Source organism: Nerophis lumbriciformis, linkage group LG06, assembly GCF_033978685.3.
Source record: "Nerophis lumbriciformis linkage group LG06, RoL_Nlum_v2.1, whole genome shotgun sequence".
NCBI lineage: Eukaryota > Metazoa > Chordata > Actinopteri > Syngnathiformes > Syngnathidae > Nerophis > Nerophis lumbriciformis.
Genome location: NC_084553.2, coordinates 26,225,864 through 26,243,145, shown reverse-complemented (window position 1 = coordinate 26,243,145; position 17,282 = coordinate 26,225,864). Strand labels below are relative to the sequence as shown.

The following is a 17,282-nucleotide window of genomic DNA, read 5'->3' as shown; positions in this document are numbered from 1 at the left end:
ATATATATATATATATATATATATGTGTGTATGTATGTATATATATATTAGAGATGCGCGGTTTGCGGGCACAACCGCGGAGTCCGCGGATTATCCGCGGATCGGGCGGATGAAATTTAAAAAAATTAGATTTTATCCGCGGGTCGGGTCGGGTCGGGCGGTTGAAATAAAAAAAAATTTGATTTTAAATAGATTCAGGCGGGTGGCAGTTAAACCAATTCGGAAATATATATACATAGTTAAATGTTGTTACCCACATACGAAAAACGAGCAGGCACCTGCTGCATATGTCACAACAGAAGGAAAAAAAAAAAAAAGAGATGGACACTTTTACGGAGCGGAGAAGGGACGCCTCGCCGGGGTCCGGGACCGAGGCCCCTTCCCCCGAGAGGGCCCCACCGGGAGCCGTAGCTGAGGCGATCCGCGAGAAGGGCCCGACGCACGTCCAGGGTCACCACCGCGCCCACCGCACCGACACCCCGCCTCGTCCGCCTTCGCCGCGGCCGGCGTCACGCGCAGCAGGTAAGCAACTTACCTGCCCGCCACCCCCGTGGCCGGGGGCTCGTAACAGGGGTCACTCCGCGCGCTCCGCCCGCGCAGCTTACCTGCCCGCCACCCCTGTTGCCGGGGGCGCGTAACAGGGGTCACTCCGCGCGCAGTGCGCTCACGAAAGGGGTGGGGCTCACCCTGGTTGATATAGACAGCAGGACGGTGGCCATGGAAGTCGAAACCCGCTAAGGAGTGTGTAACAACCCACCTGCCGAATCAACTAGCCCTGAAAATGGATGGCGCTGGAGCGTCGGGCCCATACCCGGCCGTCGCCGGCAGCGAGACGTGCTTGGAGGTGCGCTCAGCGCGGCTCCCATATGATTGCGCACTGGTGTGCGTCTGGGTCGTGACAGCGTGGCACGCGAATGTCTGTACTGCATTGGATCAGTCTCCTTTCTTTAACAGGCAAAAGCTTTATAACCTCACTAATGCCTTGCATCGTCTATATTAGATATATAACAACGGGCGGGTGCGGGCGGGTGCGGTTCTGATCAAATGTTACATCGGGTGGATGGCGGATGGTTGACGACTTTCTGATGCGGTTGCAGATGAAATAATTGCCTATCCGCGCATCTCTAATATATATATATATATATATGTATATATATATATATATATATATATATATATATATATGTGTATGTATATATATATATATATATATATATATATATATATATACTTGACTTGGTGAATTCTAGCTGTAAATATACTCCTCCCCTCTTAACCAAGCCCCCAACCACGCCCCCCGCCCCACCCCCGACCACGCCCCCCACCCCCCACCTCCCGAAATCGGAGGTCTCAAGGTTGGCAAGTATGGCACGGACGCCCACATTGCTGAATCTGAAGGCCTGTGGCAGATTTGGTACAGCATGGCAACATAAGCTAGCTGAATTCTGATTGGATAAAAACTCTATAAACCATAAAACAACAGCGCTGGAAGGAGCATAATATGACATGAAGAGAATATGAATACTTTTATATATTTAGGGAAAGTAAATAAAAAAATACTTTTATCTTTAATTATGATTATGATTTCTGGGTATGTTTGGCCAGCAGAGAAGGCCTTGCTGGCCCTGACGGCACACCACTGGTAAAATCTTGATTCATAATCACACTTTGATAAACTCACAGACTGGTGAAACTGCTCATTTTATTGAGAAACAAGCTAGAGCTAGCTATCTTAAATGCTAACATGAATACTCAAACTGCACTTTTTGGGAGAATTTGGCCTATCATTTACATTGACCTGAATAAATAAACGGAAAAAAATTGACTTTCATGTCTGCAAGCAAAAATGTAACTTAAATAAATATCAATAGCAACAACAACTTAAAGTGCATTTTTTCCCAGTTAGAAAAACTAAGTGCCATCACATGATCACGCCATTCTCGCTTGTTTGTTTGCGCTAATGGGCTCCTATTTCCCATTCGATTTGAAGCAGAAATATTACCACAACGGGACATTTTTCTTTGTAATCGTATTTGTTTCCTCCTAATTTTTCTTACTTTGCGGAACTTTTCACTGGCGAGTCGCAAGGCTCTCTGTCTATTCTTCCTGTGTGTGCAAAGCTGGCGCCCTGCTCTCCGCCCACCAAGACAAAGATTGTAGATGACTGAAAAGAGATGCACAAAGTGAAACATCTTTTTCCCTGTTTTAGGCGATAGACTAACAAACGCGAGGCTCAACAATTCTGATTGGCGAACATGTCTGTCACTCAGCCTCTTGCAGTTACGTTATTTCACTATTTTAAATCTCAATGTTAATTCGATGTTGATGAATCAAGCAGCCCAAGCGCTAACGCTGAGGAACTACTTTTAGCGGCTCCGTGATCACAGAGAGCTAATTAGCTTATGTAGCTGTTGACATACTTAGCCGGTAAGTACAGTAGCTGCATCGCTTCTGTGTTGGTAAAAGTTAATTATATATTATGAATCAGCGCTCTTTTGCGGCCTTTTTTTTTTTTTTTTTACTTGCGTGACAATTATGATTATTCTTCATTTAAACGGGAAGATATTAAAACCCCATCAGTCGGCATCCCACTGAGAGCAGATATTGTACAGTAATTGATTGTTTTATTATGTTCGTAGTTTGTATTTCTTGTTTAGCTTTCGGCTACAATGCTACTTGCTGGATATGCTTATCACTCAGCTTTTAAAACTGGTAGCTCAGCCTCCTTATATTCAGGTTAAAAAATACATGGTTCTGCATCATCCTTTGTCCCAAAGTAGTCGTTGGCTGTCATGAAGTGTGCAGTGATTAGTGGTAGTTGTAGGAAATACCGAACTTTGTGATGTGTTAACTTTTGTCAATTCGCCACTGTATGCCTCAAATGACCAAAGTACATAAGTATTAGATGCTGTTATTATTAATGTGCCTGTTACTGAATTACATGCATACTTACAGCATGCATATAAAACGTTCATGGAGGTTTTTGTATGTTTTTGAGAGCACTTTATTAGCGGAATTGAGAAAATCCCTTTACATCCATTTTAGCTAACTTTTGTTAGTGTTTATTCACGAGTTAGAATGGGTATAAAGAAGAAAAATGGGTTCTTGTCTCAGATAAGGATTGTGAATGTCCGACAAAATAAAAAAGTTTAGTTCCCCTTTAATTTTTTTCCCCATTACAAACATCAGACCCCAGGGAGACCGACTAGCAACTAAGCTATTCATTTCTGAACATTGAACTTATAAGCTGCGCTCTTTTAGAATAGTGTGATAGCCTATGCCAGAGCTATTTAACTTGTGGCCCTGGAATGTCAGCAATCAATCAATCAAAGTTTATTTATATAGCCCTTAATCAAAACTGTCTCAAAGGGCTGCACAAGCCACAACGACATCCTCGGCTCAAATCCCACATCGGGGCAAGAAAAAACTCAACCCAATGGGAACAACGAGAAACCTTGGAAGGGACCGCAGATGTGGGAACCTCCCCACCCCCGGGTGACCGGTGCAATGGATGTCGAGTGGATCTAGTTAATATAGTGAGAGTCCAGTCCATAGTGGGGCCAGCACAGGATCATCTTGAATGGAGACAAGTCAGCAGCGCAGAAACATCCCCAACTGATGCACAGAGTGGTCCACCCCGGGTCCCGACTTTGAACAGCTAGTGCTACATCTGTGGTCACCTGATAATGGAGCTAAACTGTTTAGTATTTTATATGTAAGTAGTAAAACCTTAAAGTCGCATCTTAAGTGCATAGGAAGCCAGTGCAGGTGAGCCAGTATAGGCGTAATATGATCAAACTTTCTTGTTCTTGTCAAAAGTCTAGCAGCCGCATTTTCTACCAACTGTAATCTTTTAATGCTGGAAATAGGGAGGCCCAAAAATAATACGTTACAGTAATCGAGACGAGACGTAACGAACGCATGAATAATGATCTCAGCGTCGGTGGTGGACAAAATGGAACAAATTTTAGCGATATTACGGAGATGAAAGAAGGCTGTTTTAGTAACACTCTTAATGTGTGACTCAAATGAGAGAATTGGGTTGAAGATAATACCGAGATTCTTTACCGAGTCGCTTTGTGTAATTGTTTGGTTGTCAAATGTTAAAGTGGTATTATTAAATAGGTGCCAGTGTCTAGCAGGACCGATAATCAGCATTTCTGTTTTCTTTGCGTTGAGTTGCAAAAACTTAGTGAACATCCATTGTTTAATTTCATTTAGACACGCCTCCAGGTGACTACAATCTGGCGTGTTGGTCAGTTTTAGGGATATGTAGAGTTGGGTGTCATCAGCATAACATGAAAGCTAACACCGTATTTGCGTATGATGTCACCTAGCGGCAGCATGTACATGCTGAAGAGTACAGGGCCAAGAACCGAACCCTGTGAAACACTGCACGTTACCTCAACATACTCCGAGGTCACATTGTTATGGGAAACGCACAGCATCCTGTCAGTAAGATAGGAGTTAAATCAAGAAAAGGCTAAGTCTGTCATACCAATACATGTTTTGATACGTTCTAATAAAATATTATGATCGACGGTATCGAAAGCATGGCTAAGATCAAGTAGCAGCAACATGGATACGAATCCGCATCCATCGTTGGCAATAGATCATTACTGTAGTCCCTTGTTGGGTTAACGATGCTACTGTACTGAACAAATATTTAGGATTGTTTTCATTGAGATGAATGAAATTGGAGTAGTAATTAGCTTTAGCTAAGTTAAGCAAGCGTTTATATGTTATTAAACTATCACTCCATGCTTGATGGAAAATCTCAAGTTTAGTCGTACGCCATTTGCGTTCCAGCTTTCTACATGATAGTTTAAGAGCTCTAGTTTCTTCTGTAAACCAGGGCCTTTTAGGGGCCTTTTTCAGCTTTAGCGGTGCTATACTATCAATAGTGTCGCGCAGGGCACCGTTAAAGTTGTTAGCAAGGTTATTGATAGAGCCCACATAATTTGGGAATGGCACCATTACCGAGTTAGCTCCCTAAGATTAGCTTCAATGTCAGGTGCTCTGTCCCCGGGAATACACTTAATTATGGCTTGTTTGCTAAGCTAGTGCAGGTGAGCCAGTATAGGCGTAATATGATCAAACTTTCTTGTTCTTGTCAAAAGTCTAGCAGCCGCATTTTCTACCAACTGTAATCTTTTAATGCTGGAAATAGGGAGGCACAAAAATAATACGTTACAGTAATCGAGACGAGACGTAACGAACGCATGAATAATGATCTCAGCGTCGGTGGTGGACAAAATGGAACAAATTTTAGCGATATTACGGAGATGAAAGAAGGCTGTTTTAGTAACACTCTTAATGTGTGACTCAAATGAGAGAATTGGGTTGAAGATAATACCGAGATTCTTTACCGAGTCGCTTTGTGTAGTTGTTTGGTTGTCAAATGTTAAAGTGGTATTATTAAATAGGTGCCGGTGTCTAGCAGGACCGATAATCAGCATTTCTGTTTTCTTTGCGTTGAGTTGCAAAAACTTAGTGAACATCCATTGTTTAATTTCATTTAGACACGCCTCCAGGTGACTACAATCTGGCGTGTTGGTCAGTTTTAGGGATATGTAGAGTTGGGTGTCATCAGCATAACATGAAAGCTAACACCGTATTTGCGTATGATGTCACCTAGCGGCAGCATGTACATGCTGAAGAGTACAGGGCCAAGAACCGAACCCTGTGAAACACTGCACGTTACCTCAACATACTCCGAGGTCACATTGTTATGGGAAACGCACAGCATCCTGTCAGTAAGATAGGAGTTAAATCAAGAAAAGGCTAAGTCTGTCATACCAATACATGTTTTGATACGTTCTAATAAAATATTATGATCGACGGTATCGAAAGCATGGCTAAGATCAAGTAGCAGCAACATGGATACGAATCCGCATCCATCGTTAGCAATAGATCATTACTCATTTTTGCAAGGGCTGTCTCCGTAGAGTGATTTGCCCTGAAACCACACTGAAAGGGTTCACAGAGATTGTTAGACGCTAAGTGTTCAGTTAGCTGCTGTGCAACAATTTTTTCGAGGATTTTCGGGATAAAGGGAAGGTGGGACACTGGCCGGTAGTTTACCATGCGGTCAGGATCGAGGTTAGGTCTTTTGAGCAGAGGATGAATAACTGCTTTTTTGAATGCTACGGGAACAAGGCCAGAGGAATGTGATACGATTATAATATTTAGCAGTGATGGTCCTAATATTACAAACAGCTCCTTGATAAGTTTCCCAGGAAGTGAGTCAAGTAAACATGTTGTTTGTTTTGTCCCATTTGCACGCCGCAGGAGTTCCTCTAATGTAATTTCATCAAAAAGAGAAAGACTATTTTGGAGGGCAATATCCGTCGTATATACATTTGTATCTGTGTTAATGGAACCCAGTTGTAGCTAGGACGCGTTGTCTTTAATCTCCTTTCTAATGAGTTAAATTTTCTTATTAAAGAAATTCATAAAGTCATCTGTCGAGTGGGTGGAGCTACTGGGAGTAGTCCCTTGTTGGGTTAACGATGCTACTGTACTGAACAAATATTTAGGATTGTTTTCATTGAGATGAATGAAATTGGAGTAGTAATTAGCTTTAGCTAAGTTAAGCATGCGTTTATATGTTATTAAACTATCACTCCATGCTTGATGGAAAATCTCAAGTTTAGTCGTACGCCATTTGCGTTCCAGCTTTCTACATGATAGTTTAAGAGCTCTAGTTTCTTCTGTAAACCAGGGCCTTTTAGGGGCCTTTTTCAGCTTTAGCGGTGCTATACTATCAATAGTGTCGCGCAGGGCACCGTTAAAGTTGTTAGCAAGGTTATTGATAGAGCCCACATAATTTGGGAATGGCACCATTACCGAGTTAGCTCCCTAAGATTAGCTTCAATGTCAGGTGCTCTGTCCCCGGGAATACACTTAATTATGGCTTGTTTGCTAAGCTGTATGTTTCGGGTGATGGAGTCCCCTATGACTAAGGTGTGGTGTCCGGTAGATTGGTGTGTAGGACTAGCTAAAGGTCTAAATCTATTATGCGTCTCAACCGGTTCACCGTTGCTTTTGATTGATTGAGACTTTTATTAGTAGGTTGCACAGTGAAGTACATATTCCGTACAATTGACCACTAAATGGTAACACCCGAATAAGTTTTTCAACTTGTTTAAGTCGGGGTCCACATGATACAGATATATACTATCATATATACCATCATCATAATACAGTCATCACACAAGATCATCACATTTAATTATTTACATTATTTACAATCCGGGGTGTGGAGGGGGGGGGGGGGGGGGGGGTTGGGTTTGGTTGTTATCATCAGTCATCAACAATTGAGAACAGAGAAATGGATATTGGAGCAGTGTAGGTCTGACTTGGTAGGAAATGGACAGCAAGTAGTGGGCATAGAGAGAGAGAGAGAGAGAGAGAGAGAGAGAGAGAGAGAGAGAGAGAGAGAGAGAGAGAGGCATAAGAAAAAGTATCTGCATTTGATTGTTTACATTTGATTATTAACAATCCGTGGAGGGTGTTAGTTTAGGGTTGTAGCTGCTTGGAGGTGAACTTTTATTGCGGTTTTGAAGGAGGATGGAGATGCACTTTCTTTTATACCTGTTGGGAGCGCATTCCACATTGATGTGGCATAAAATGAGAATGAGTTAAGACCTTTGTTAGTTCGGAATCTGGATTTAACGTGGTTAGTGGAGCTCCCCCTGGTGTTGTGGTTATGGCGGTCATTTACGTTAAGGAAGTAGTTTGACATGTACTTCGGTATCAGGGAGGTGTAGCGGATTTTATAGACTAGGCTCAGTGCAAATTGTTTTACTCTGTCCTCCACCCTGAGCCAGCCCACTTTGGAGAAGTGGGTAGGAGTGAGGTGGGAGCTGGGGTGGAGGTCTAGAAGTAATCTGACTAGTTTGTTCTGGGATGTTTGGAGTTTAGATTTGAGAGTTTTGGAGGTGCTAGGATACCAGGAGGTGCATGCGTAATAGAAAAAGGGTTGAACGAGAATTCCCGTCAGAATCCTCATGGTGCTTTTGTTGACCAGAGAGGAGACTCTATAGAGAAATCTTGTTCGTTGGTTGACCTTTTTGATTACCTTGGTTGCCATTTTATCACCGGAAAGATTAGCCTCTAGAATGGAACCGAGGTAGGTGACCTCATCTTTCCTGACTTTTATAGTGAAGTCATTGACTTTCTTAAGGTTGATGTGGGACCCAAATAGGATGGATTCCGTTTTACCCAAGTGTATGGATAGCTTGTTGTCAGCGAGCCAGGTGCATGTTCTACAGACTTCAGCACTGAGGATTTTCTCCACCTGTGACTTATCCCTGTCTGATACCAGCAAGGCCGAGTCATCCGCAAACAAGAACAATTCACTGTCGCATGCCGATTTATGTATATTAGGAACAGTAAAGGCCCCAATACACTGCCTTGGGGGACTCCACAGCTCACCGAGAGGGGGGGGACACAGTGCCGTTCACCTCTACCACCTGCTCCCTCCTCTCCAAGTAAGATTGCATCCAGCTCGATGAGGTTTTGTCAAATCCGATTGCTCTGAGCTTATCCAACAGTATAGCGTGGTTAACGGTGTCAAAGGCCTTCTGAAGGTCCAGCATGACCATGCCGCAGTATTTGCCCGCGTCCACCTCGTGTTTGATGTGGTCGGTCAGAAAGAGAAGGCATGTGTCAGTGGAGTGGTTAGTTCTGAAGCCGGATTGGAATTTGTACATGAGTTTATTAGTGGCAAGGTAACTATCGACCTGTTCATAAACTATTTTCTCCATTACTTTCGAAATGGAACTGAGAATAGAAACAGGTCGGTAGTTGCCGGATTCCAGTTTGCTTCCTTTTTTAAAGAGGGGAGTTACTCTTGCTATCTTAAAATATTTTGGTACTTGGCCTTGTGTAATGAGAGGTTTATGTGCGTGATGATCGGGGCAATGATGGAGGCAGAGTCCCTGAGGAATCTGGAGGGGATATTGTCAAGGCCCGTGGCCTTGTTTGGGTGGAGCGCGCTCAATTTTTTAAACACCTCATCAGCTGTGACCATATCTAATTTGAAATCATTGTTGGATACTCCTAGCTTTCTGTAGAAGGCTTTAATGTGTTCTACACCAAAGCGACTAGAGTGGTGGGACAGCTTGTTGACAAGAGTTGCGGCTATGCTGGTGAAAAAGGCGTTAAGTCTGCTTGCTACTTCCATTTTGTCTGTAATGAGGGAGTCACCCTCCTTGATGCTGATGTTGGTGAGTCTAGTTTTAAGTTTCTGGCTGCAACCAGGAAGCTGGTTGTTGAGAATTTTCCAGAGCTCACGTGGCTTATTTGTGTTTTTCTCTATTTTGTCGTTAATGTAATTTTTTTTTAAGGATTTAGTCAGGTTGGTTGACTTGTTTCTTAATTTATTGCATTGCTTTTTGAGAGTTGAAAGGAGTGATTTGAGGTTGATATTATTGGGTTGTTTATCTACTTCTGTTTTACACTTTTGGTATTCGGAGTATTTTCTGTCTCTGCTTGTAGGCCGCTTAGGGCTGCTACAAGCTGGGCTAGTCAGTTCGCTACAGCTAACGCTTGATGTGTCCGCAAAGTCTAAAGTTACAAAATTACTCTGCTCTAGTTGGCGGACACGGTCCTCTAGTAGGACCAACCTATCCATGAGAACGGTGCGCGAAGAGCAACTGCTTGCTGTAAAACAAATAGAAGCACACAGATAGAAAGATAATACTTAGCTTTTTTTGCAACAGCAAGCAGTCACTCACGGCAAACAGAAAATCGGAAACCGGAAGTTTCCCAGGCCGGCCTGTGAGTTCAGTACAAAAAGCTTGCAAGAGACAAACCTCTTGGCAGCAGATTTCTAAATATACTAGCGCAGTGTCCTATAAAGGATCTTTGACTAGCTTTTTGGCAGTTGGCCCTTAAAAACAGCTGAGTGCTATTGTTGTAAATATTTTTTTCCCAAATTAGTAATGCCTAAAAAAAATAAATAAACAAAAATCATATGTCAACTGCAGAGGATGTTGGTTTTCAGGAATCCATCCATCCATCCATCTTCTTCCGCTTATCCGAGGTCGGGTCGCGGGGTCAGCAGCCTAAGCAGGGAAGCCCAGACTTCCCTCTCCCCAGCCACTTCGTCCAGCTCCTCCCGGGGGATCCCGAGGCGTTCCCAGGCCAGCCGGGAGACATAGTCTTCCCAACGTGTCCTGGGTCTTCCTCGTGGCCTCCTACCGGTCGGACATGCCCTAAACACCTCCTTAGGGAGGCGCTCGGGTGGCATCCTGACCAGATGCCCGAACCACCTCATCTGGCTCCTCTCGATGTGGAGGAGCAGCGGCTTTACTTTAAGCTCCCCCCGGATGACAGAGCTTCTCACCCTATCTCTAAGGGAGAGCCTTGCCACCCGGCGGAGGAAACTAATTTCGGCCACTTGTACCCGTGATCTTGTCCTTTCGGTCATAACCCAAAGCCGGGCCCCATGGGGACAGGCCCGGCCACCAGGCGCTCGCCATCGTGCCCCAACTCCGGGCCTGGCTCCGGAGGGGGGCCCCGGTGACCCGCGTCCGGGCGAGGGAAATCTGAGTCTCGGTTCTTGCATTTCCATAGAAGTCTTCGAGCTGCTCTTTGTCTGATCCCTCACCTAGGACCTGTTTGTCTTGAGAGACCCTACCAGGGGGCATGGAAGCCCCCGGACAACATAGCTCCTAGGATCATTGGGACACGCAAACTCCTCTACCACGTTAAGGTGGCAGCTCAGAGAGGAGGTTTTCAGGAATGTAAAAAAAAAAAAAAAATTCTGAAGGGACACCCTTAAATTACCGGAAATGTGGCCCACAGAACAATTTAGTTGAATGGCCCTAGCTTATGGTGATAACTGTAAAGGGGCTGTGACGTCAAATAAACCGGACGTGCAGCAAGAAACACTCTAAAACCGAGTCTTCAAAAGTTTATTACAATGTCAGTGTGTTGAATCAACGTTATTGTGTATTTAAAGAGACTTAAAGTTGTAAAACAATTGTGGGGGGAATATACAAGAGATTCACTTAAAAAAGGCTGCTCACATATTCAGATCAAATAGCTCACACGGGAAGAGTTCTTCTCTACGAGTCAGTTAAAACAAACAAATAATAAAAGTAAAATATACCTTGTTGGTTAGCAAAATTTTACACTTGAATATCACAGCCAAAAGCAATAAAATAGGTTTTGTTAAGGAGGATGTAGGGGCCCTCCAATGTCTACAACCAAAATAATAAATTAAATTGCTAAATAAATTATTAACAAACAAAGTTGCACTTCAATATTGAACATGTAGAGGTACAGTTGTACACTACTTAACTGACAATCTTTTTAAGACCTTTTTAAACAAAAGCGCAGAGTGACAGTATAAACATTACAGTATAAACATATGTATTAACAGGTCATATGCTAAAAAACTTAATTCTGGCAGATTCGGCGCAAGGAACACCACCATCACATGACAAATGTCTGTCAAACGTTTGCAGTATTTTTGGAAAAGCTAGCTTTTCAACAGTAATAAATGGCAGCATGTGTTTAGCAATACAGTGATTTAAACCACACTTTCTGTGAGCGCACACCATTTTGTGCTGTCTTGTTTGCACTGAAAGTGTCCACCAAACGCCTCGGAGTATGGACTGTAGGGTGTAGGGCTGGACAATTGATCAAGTTTAAACAAAATAAAATGATTAATGGGACACGCAAAGTGATAATGTACTTAAAGCACTTATTAATACATTTACAAAAGAATTATGCTTTGACCAGAATTCAGGTCAAAATTGTCCAAAGATGTATTGCACCAATAAATGTAAAGATATTTTCATTTAATTAACAAACATTTTATTAAATTTTATTTTTTACAAAAAGCATACACTCCATGGTGATAAAATACGTTTAAAAGGTAAATTAATTGATAACAAAACAGGAAAAACTGATTTTAGTTTTTTTATATTTCTATTGTTATTTAGATCTATTGGCTTTGCTATTGTTATTATTTTAATTGTTGTGGTTTATTTAATACTGATTTTTAACTATATTTAAAACTGAGTTTTAAAGGTACAATAAATACTCATGTTTTCAAATGAATAAATAAGCGTGTAATTAATCGTGACTACACTATCAAATAAAATAATCGTGAATATTATTTTTTGCCATAATTGTCCAGACCTAACAGGGTGGTTGTGTTTCAAGTGGGTGTGCAGGTTTGTCATATTCCAGCACATTCAGCAAACGTTCTCCTCATTGTTGATAGGCTCATCTTGTTCCAAAGGTTTGAACTGAAATATTCCCACATTGGTGCGGTGGAATTTGGTTTTGTGATCATTTTGTCTGTTTGCTACTATATGTGTTTGTCACGGGCTAATTTGTTGCACTTTGTGATGCTGGCAGGCCAGCGGACACAGCGAGTCAAAGACACTTAATGAAGGACAAGAGGATTCACCCCCTTCTTTTCATTTCACAAACGCGCGCAGCTGCTGAAACCGATGAAAAGCGTAAATGCTCTTGAAGCCTTGAAACATTTATGAACATGGCGATTATCGACGCTGGAAAACTTACTGACTTAATTTTCATTCATAATTCGGTTAATCAACTTATGAAATATTGGCCCGGGCCTAGGGCACGAGCTTCATGCTCCTGTGTTTCCTCCTTTGTGTTTTTGATGTTGGCACTCTTCGTTGATTTGTTGGGTCTGTTCTTATCTCTGGCCTTGCTGCCTTCTTTTTTATTATATTGAACAAAGACAGCACAGTCTACCATATTACATTTCTTTGTGTGTTAAACATACTGGGCCAATAAAGCTGATTATGATTCCGAAAGTGGGCTTAGTCTCGGCTTTCCTGGACGCTGAGCTTGTGCATGATGATTGGATGAACTGAGTTGATATGGAGAAAATTTCAATCCTGGAAGTAATGTTTTCTTTGTAAAATCTAGCATCGTTATATCTTTTATCTTGTCTTGGAAATTGTACTCGTGTACAGAGAGTAGCTGGAAATGATCATCCCCTACTTAAAAGACCAGGAGCCGCCACTGGACTGCACAGGGGATAAAAAGCACTGTAAAACGTTGTATAACACTTCTGCGCGGACGGATTGAAATGTTTGCTTTAATAGGCTTTCAATTTTTGCATCCATACACGTGTGCATGACTGCAGATTGGGCTCACCAAAAGGAGAGTTATTCGCTATGAAGGTATTAAAAATGGATGCAATGGTCACTGTACAGTTTGAACAGGTGAACGAGAACATAAAATCACTTCATCCGTTGCGCCTTAGCATTCTTTTTCTTTGTGCATGTTCATATCCTAAAGGTTTTGAGGGCGTGTCACAATGGTCAAACGTGATCACCCTCTAAGCATCTACTGAACCGTAACATACAACAGCTTTAGGACAATACAGGACAGTATTTTGTTTTTCTTCTGAGGAAAATATATTGTCTGTTTACCGTGCAGCTGGAAAGTATTCACAACGCTTCCCTTTTCCCACATTTTGTTATGTCACAGCTTTATTCCAAAACTGAATAAATCCTAATGACAATGTGAAAAGGTTTAAGTTTTTTTTTACAAATAAAAAAAAAAAAGTACAAAAAATTTAATTTCACGTGTACACACTATTATTCACAGTATTTACTCAATACTTTGTTGATGCACCTTTGGCACCAATTACAGCCCCAAGTCTTTTTGAATACGATGCCACAAGCTTGACACACCTATCTTTGGACAGTTTCGCCCATTTCTCTTTGCACACCTCTCCAGCTTCATTAGGGTGGATGGCAAGTGTTGGTTTTCATCCAGGATGTCTCTGTAAATTGCCACATTCATCTTTCCCTCTGTCTTGACTAGTCTCCCAGTTCCTGTCACTGAAAAACATCCCCACAGCATGATTCTGCCACCACCATACTTCAATGAGGGATGGTATTGGCCTGGTGATGAACGGTGCCTGGTTTCCTCCAAACATGATCCCTGGCATTCACACCAAGGAGTTCAATCTGTGGCTCATCAGACAAGAGAATTTTCTTCCTCATGGTCTTAAAGTTTTTTAGGTGTATTTTGGCTTTTAACTAAGAAATGGCTTCCGTCTGGCCTCTATACCATACAGGCCTGATTGGTGGATTTCTGCAGAGATGGTTGTCCTTCTGGAATGTTCTCTTGTTGCATCGTATTCAAAAAGGCTGTAATTTCTGCCAGTGGTGCATCAACAAAGTATTGAGCAAAGGCTTTGAATACTTACAGTATGTACATGTGTGGAATTTATTCCATTTTGGAATAAGGCAGTAACATAACAAACTGTGGAAAACGTGAAGCGCTATGAATACTTTCCGGATGCACTGTATACTTTTTTATATATTTTTTTTAACTTAAAAAGCTTTTAAAGTTAAAGGTTTAAATATAATGAGTGTAGTACTTTTTGAGCACATTCAACAATACAATGATATAATATTAATAATAACAATGATCATTTTGGTCTCAATACCATGATATACATTTTCATATTGTTACATCCCTACTTCAAACAATTTGCCTTTTATCCTGAAAATTATTGAATAAGCAATTCAACATCAATTGAATATATCATGTATTATTTACCTTAAGACAACCCAGATGATTAATTAAGTTGATACCTGCTGTTGCGGAATAGCTTTTTAATAAGGTGTGCATGTGTGTGTGTATGTGTGTGTCAGGACAAGGAAGTGAGGGCTGTCTTGCTCAGGCTGTTTGCACAACTGTTCCAGGGCTACAGGTCATGCCTGCAACTCATTCGCATCCATTCCGAACCTGTTATACACTTTCACAAGGTAAGATAACAAGTCTAAATTATGGATATAAGTTTTTTAAAACATAGTTGGCGACCACTTGATTAAACTTTTTTTGTAAGCAAATGCTTCTCGGAAAGAACGCTGGTCCTGTAATATTCCTGGAATGTTGAGACAAGACGTGAGATGGAATTACATGTAAACAGATAAACCTTTGAGAGTGTGTTAGCGTGTGTCCCTCAGATTTGACCGTTCCATTGTTATTTTTTTGCAAGTTTCCAAGACGGACGGGCCTCTAAACTTGGACAAAATGTGCCATATGAGATGTATTACATCTTAGATGTTTTTGATAGGTATTTATTTTGTTCATTCTGTAGATGTGTCGTCCATGGTAACCCCCGAGAACATCATCCTCAAAGTACCCCACATGGATTGTATTATAAACATGCTCAGTTTATTTGGCTGGAATTGCAAAGTGGGGAAGGCCTGAGTAAACCCACAGAATAATGATGCCTCAATTGAATTTATTTTCAGGAAGAATTAATTATGTTATGAAAAATGGTATACTTAATTTAATAACTGCAGCGCTGTCTTGAAATATAATCAAATAATATTTGCACACAATTTTACTGTATATCAATGTGAGCAGTTTTACATTGTCCGTATGTGCATCATTGTAACTCTTCTAATTCTGACATTATCCAGACAGCCTTTCTAGGCCAGCGAGGCCTCATTGAGAATGATTTCCTCACCAAGGTCTTGGATGGGATGGCTTTTGCTGGCTTTGTCTCAGAGCGTGGTCCGCCTTACAGAGCTTGCGATCTCTTTGATGAGGTACGATGGCATGAAAACCAGTCAACTATCAACAACTACCAATGAATATTTATCATACTGTTTTTTCTCTCTTTTTGAAGCTGGTGGCCTTAGACATTGAGCATTTTCGAGAAGAACAGCTCAACCCTGCAAAGCTGCAGAAGCGAATACGGGAACTCTCAGAACAGCTACACAGAAATGTAAGGCATACTTGAGTTAATATGATGAACTGTTTTACCTGTTAACCAATATTTGTATTTACTTATGCTGCAATTCTGAAAGTACAGTGCTTGGGGCAGCTGTAAAATAATTCATAATCATTGTTATTAACAAAGAGAGTTCCAAATTTTCCAAATGTACCTGAAATGAATGTTTTTGTTTATCACTCTTATCAAGATTCAAACGGACTGAGCGAAATGTTGCACGATCAAGCACTTTTAAAAGGAAATAAATATCTGACTTATGATACGCTTGTCTTCTTAGAAGAAAGACAGATTATTCATCCATCCTAATACATAGTCTTTGTGTGTGTTTTGTAGGAGAACCCGAACCCCCACATGGCATTTCAGAAAGTGCCTAGACCATCGGAGGGATCGCACTTGCGCGTGCACCAGGTCCCCTTCCCTGTGTTATATGATGACAAAGTGGAGAAGATGCTGCAGGAAGGTGTGGCTAAACACATCAACATCCATCCATCCACAAGAACTGAGAAGAAATGTGTTGTACCTGCAGGTCGCCCTGTCGGTATGGCCACCTTCTGACATTCATGATATCAAAACATAGCCTCAAAATTTTGATTTCCAAGTGTGTTTGAAAGTGTCACTCACCTAATCATGTCTGTTTTTCAGTGTCCATTATGGGAAAGACTGGCTCTGTGTTTAACAGCGCTCGCAGGCTTGAGGTCGTCAAAAACTGCATTTCCTTCATCTTTGAAAACAAGACCCTGGAGACAGAAAAGGTGATGTCCAGTGCCATGTGTACATCATTTAAATAGCTAGAAACTGTATTTCTCACTCTAGCATCTCTTAGATGAAAGTTTGTATGTTGTTTGTTGCCTAATTACCTACTTCACCTACCCTGAACAGCAGGTTATTTCACTCTAAGGTAAATTAGTTGTGTGTTGCCAGTAGTGTTGCACCTAACGACTATTTCAATAGTCAACTAGTCATCGATAATTTTAATGATTAGTCTACTAATCCGATTATTAAGCAGAAACCTATTATTGGCTCTAATTTAGCCATCTGCATTGATTCTGCTTTGTTTTTATTCTCAAGATTGGGGCGGCGCAGCTCAGTTGGTAGAGCGGCCGTGCCAGCACCTCGAGGGTTCCAGGTTCGATACCCGCTTCCTCCATCATAGTCACCACCATTGTGTCCTTGGGCAAGACAATTGACCCACCTGCTCCCAGTGGTTTATATGTAGCTTAAAATATGTAGATAATGGGTTTCACTATGTAATTGCTTTGATTCCCTAAAAAAAGTGCTGTATATATATATATATATATAATACACTTCACAAGATATTTTTAGGCATGTGCTAACGAACAAAGATGACAAATTGATTCAGGAATATGTATTTATACAGTAACTGTGCGGCTCATTAGTCTGTTTGAAAAATCAAAATAACTATTCAAGTTTTGTTTACTCAAAAGCCCAGTGCTGACAGAAAAACTAAGAATAGTAAAAATAGCAGCAATATAAACAAACACCAAAGCTATTTAACTTCCTC

The 17,282-nt window shown here is 41.4% G+C and overlaps 1 protein-coding gene across 4 annotated transcripts in view; it reads left to right on the top strand.

The window, feature by feature from the left end:
- The window catches only part of sbf2 (SET binding factor 2), a 245,236-nt gene that overhangs the window by 151,487 nt on the left and 76,467 nt on the right, over positions 1-17,282 (top strand). For all 4 annotated transcript variants that reach the window (XM_061963987.1, XM_061963988.1, XM_061963986.1 and 1 more), the window contains exons 11-15: positions 14,670-14,783; positions 15,447-15,575; positions 15,656-15,754; positions 16,094-16,298; positions 16,403-16,512. In XM_061963987.1, coding sequence (XP_061819971.1) covers positions 14,670-14,783; positions 15,447-15,575; positions 15,656-15,754; positions 16,094-16,298; positions 16,403-16,512 — 657 coding nt within the window. The remainder of the gene's footprint in view (positions 1-14,669; positions 14,784-15,446; positions 15,576-15,655; positions 15,755-16,093; positions 16,299-16,402; positions 16,513-17,282) is intronic.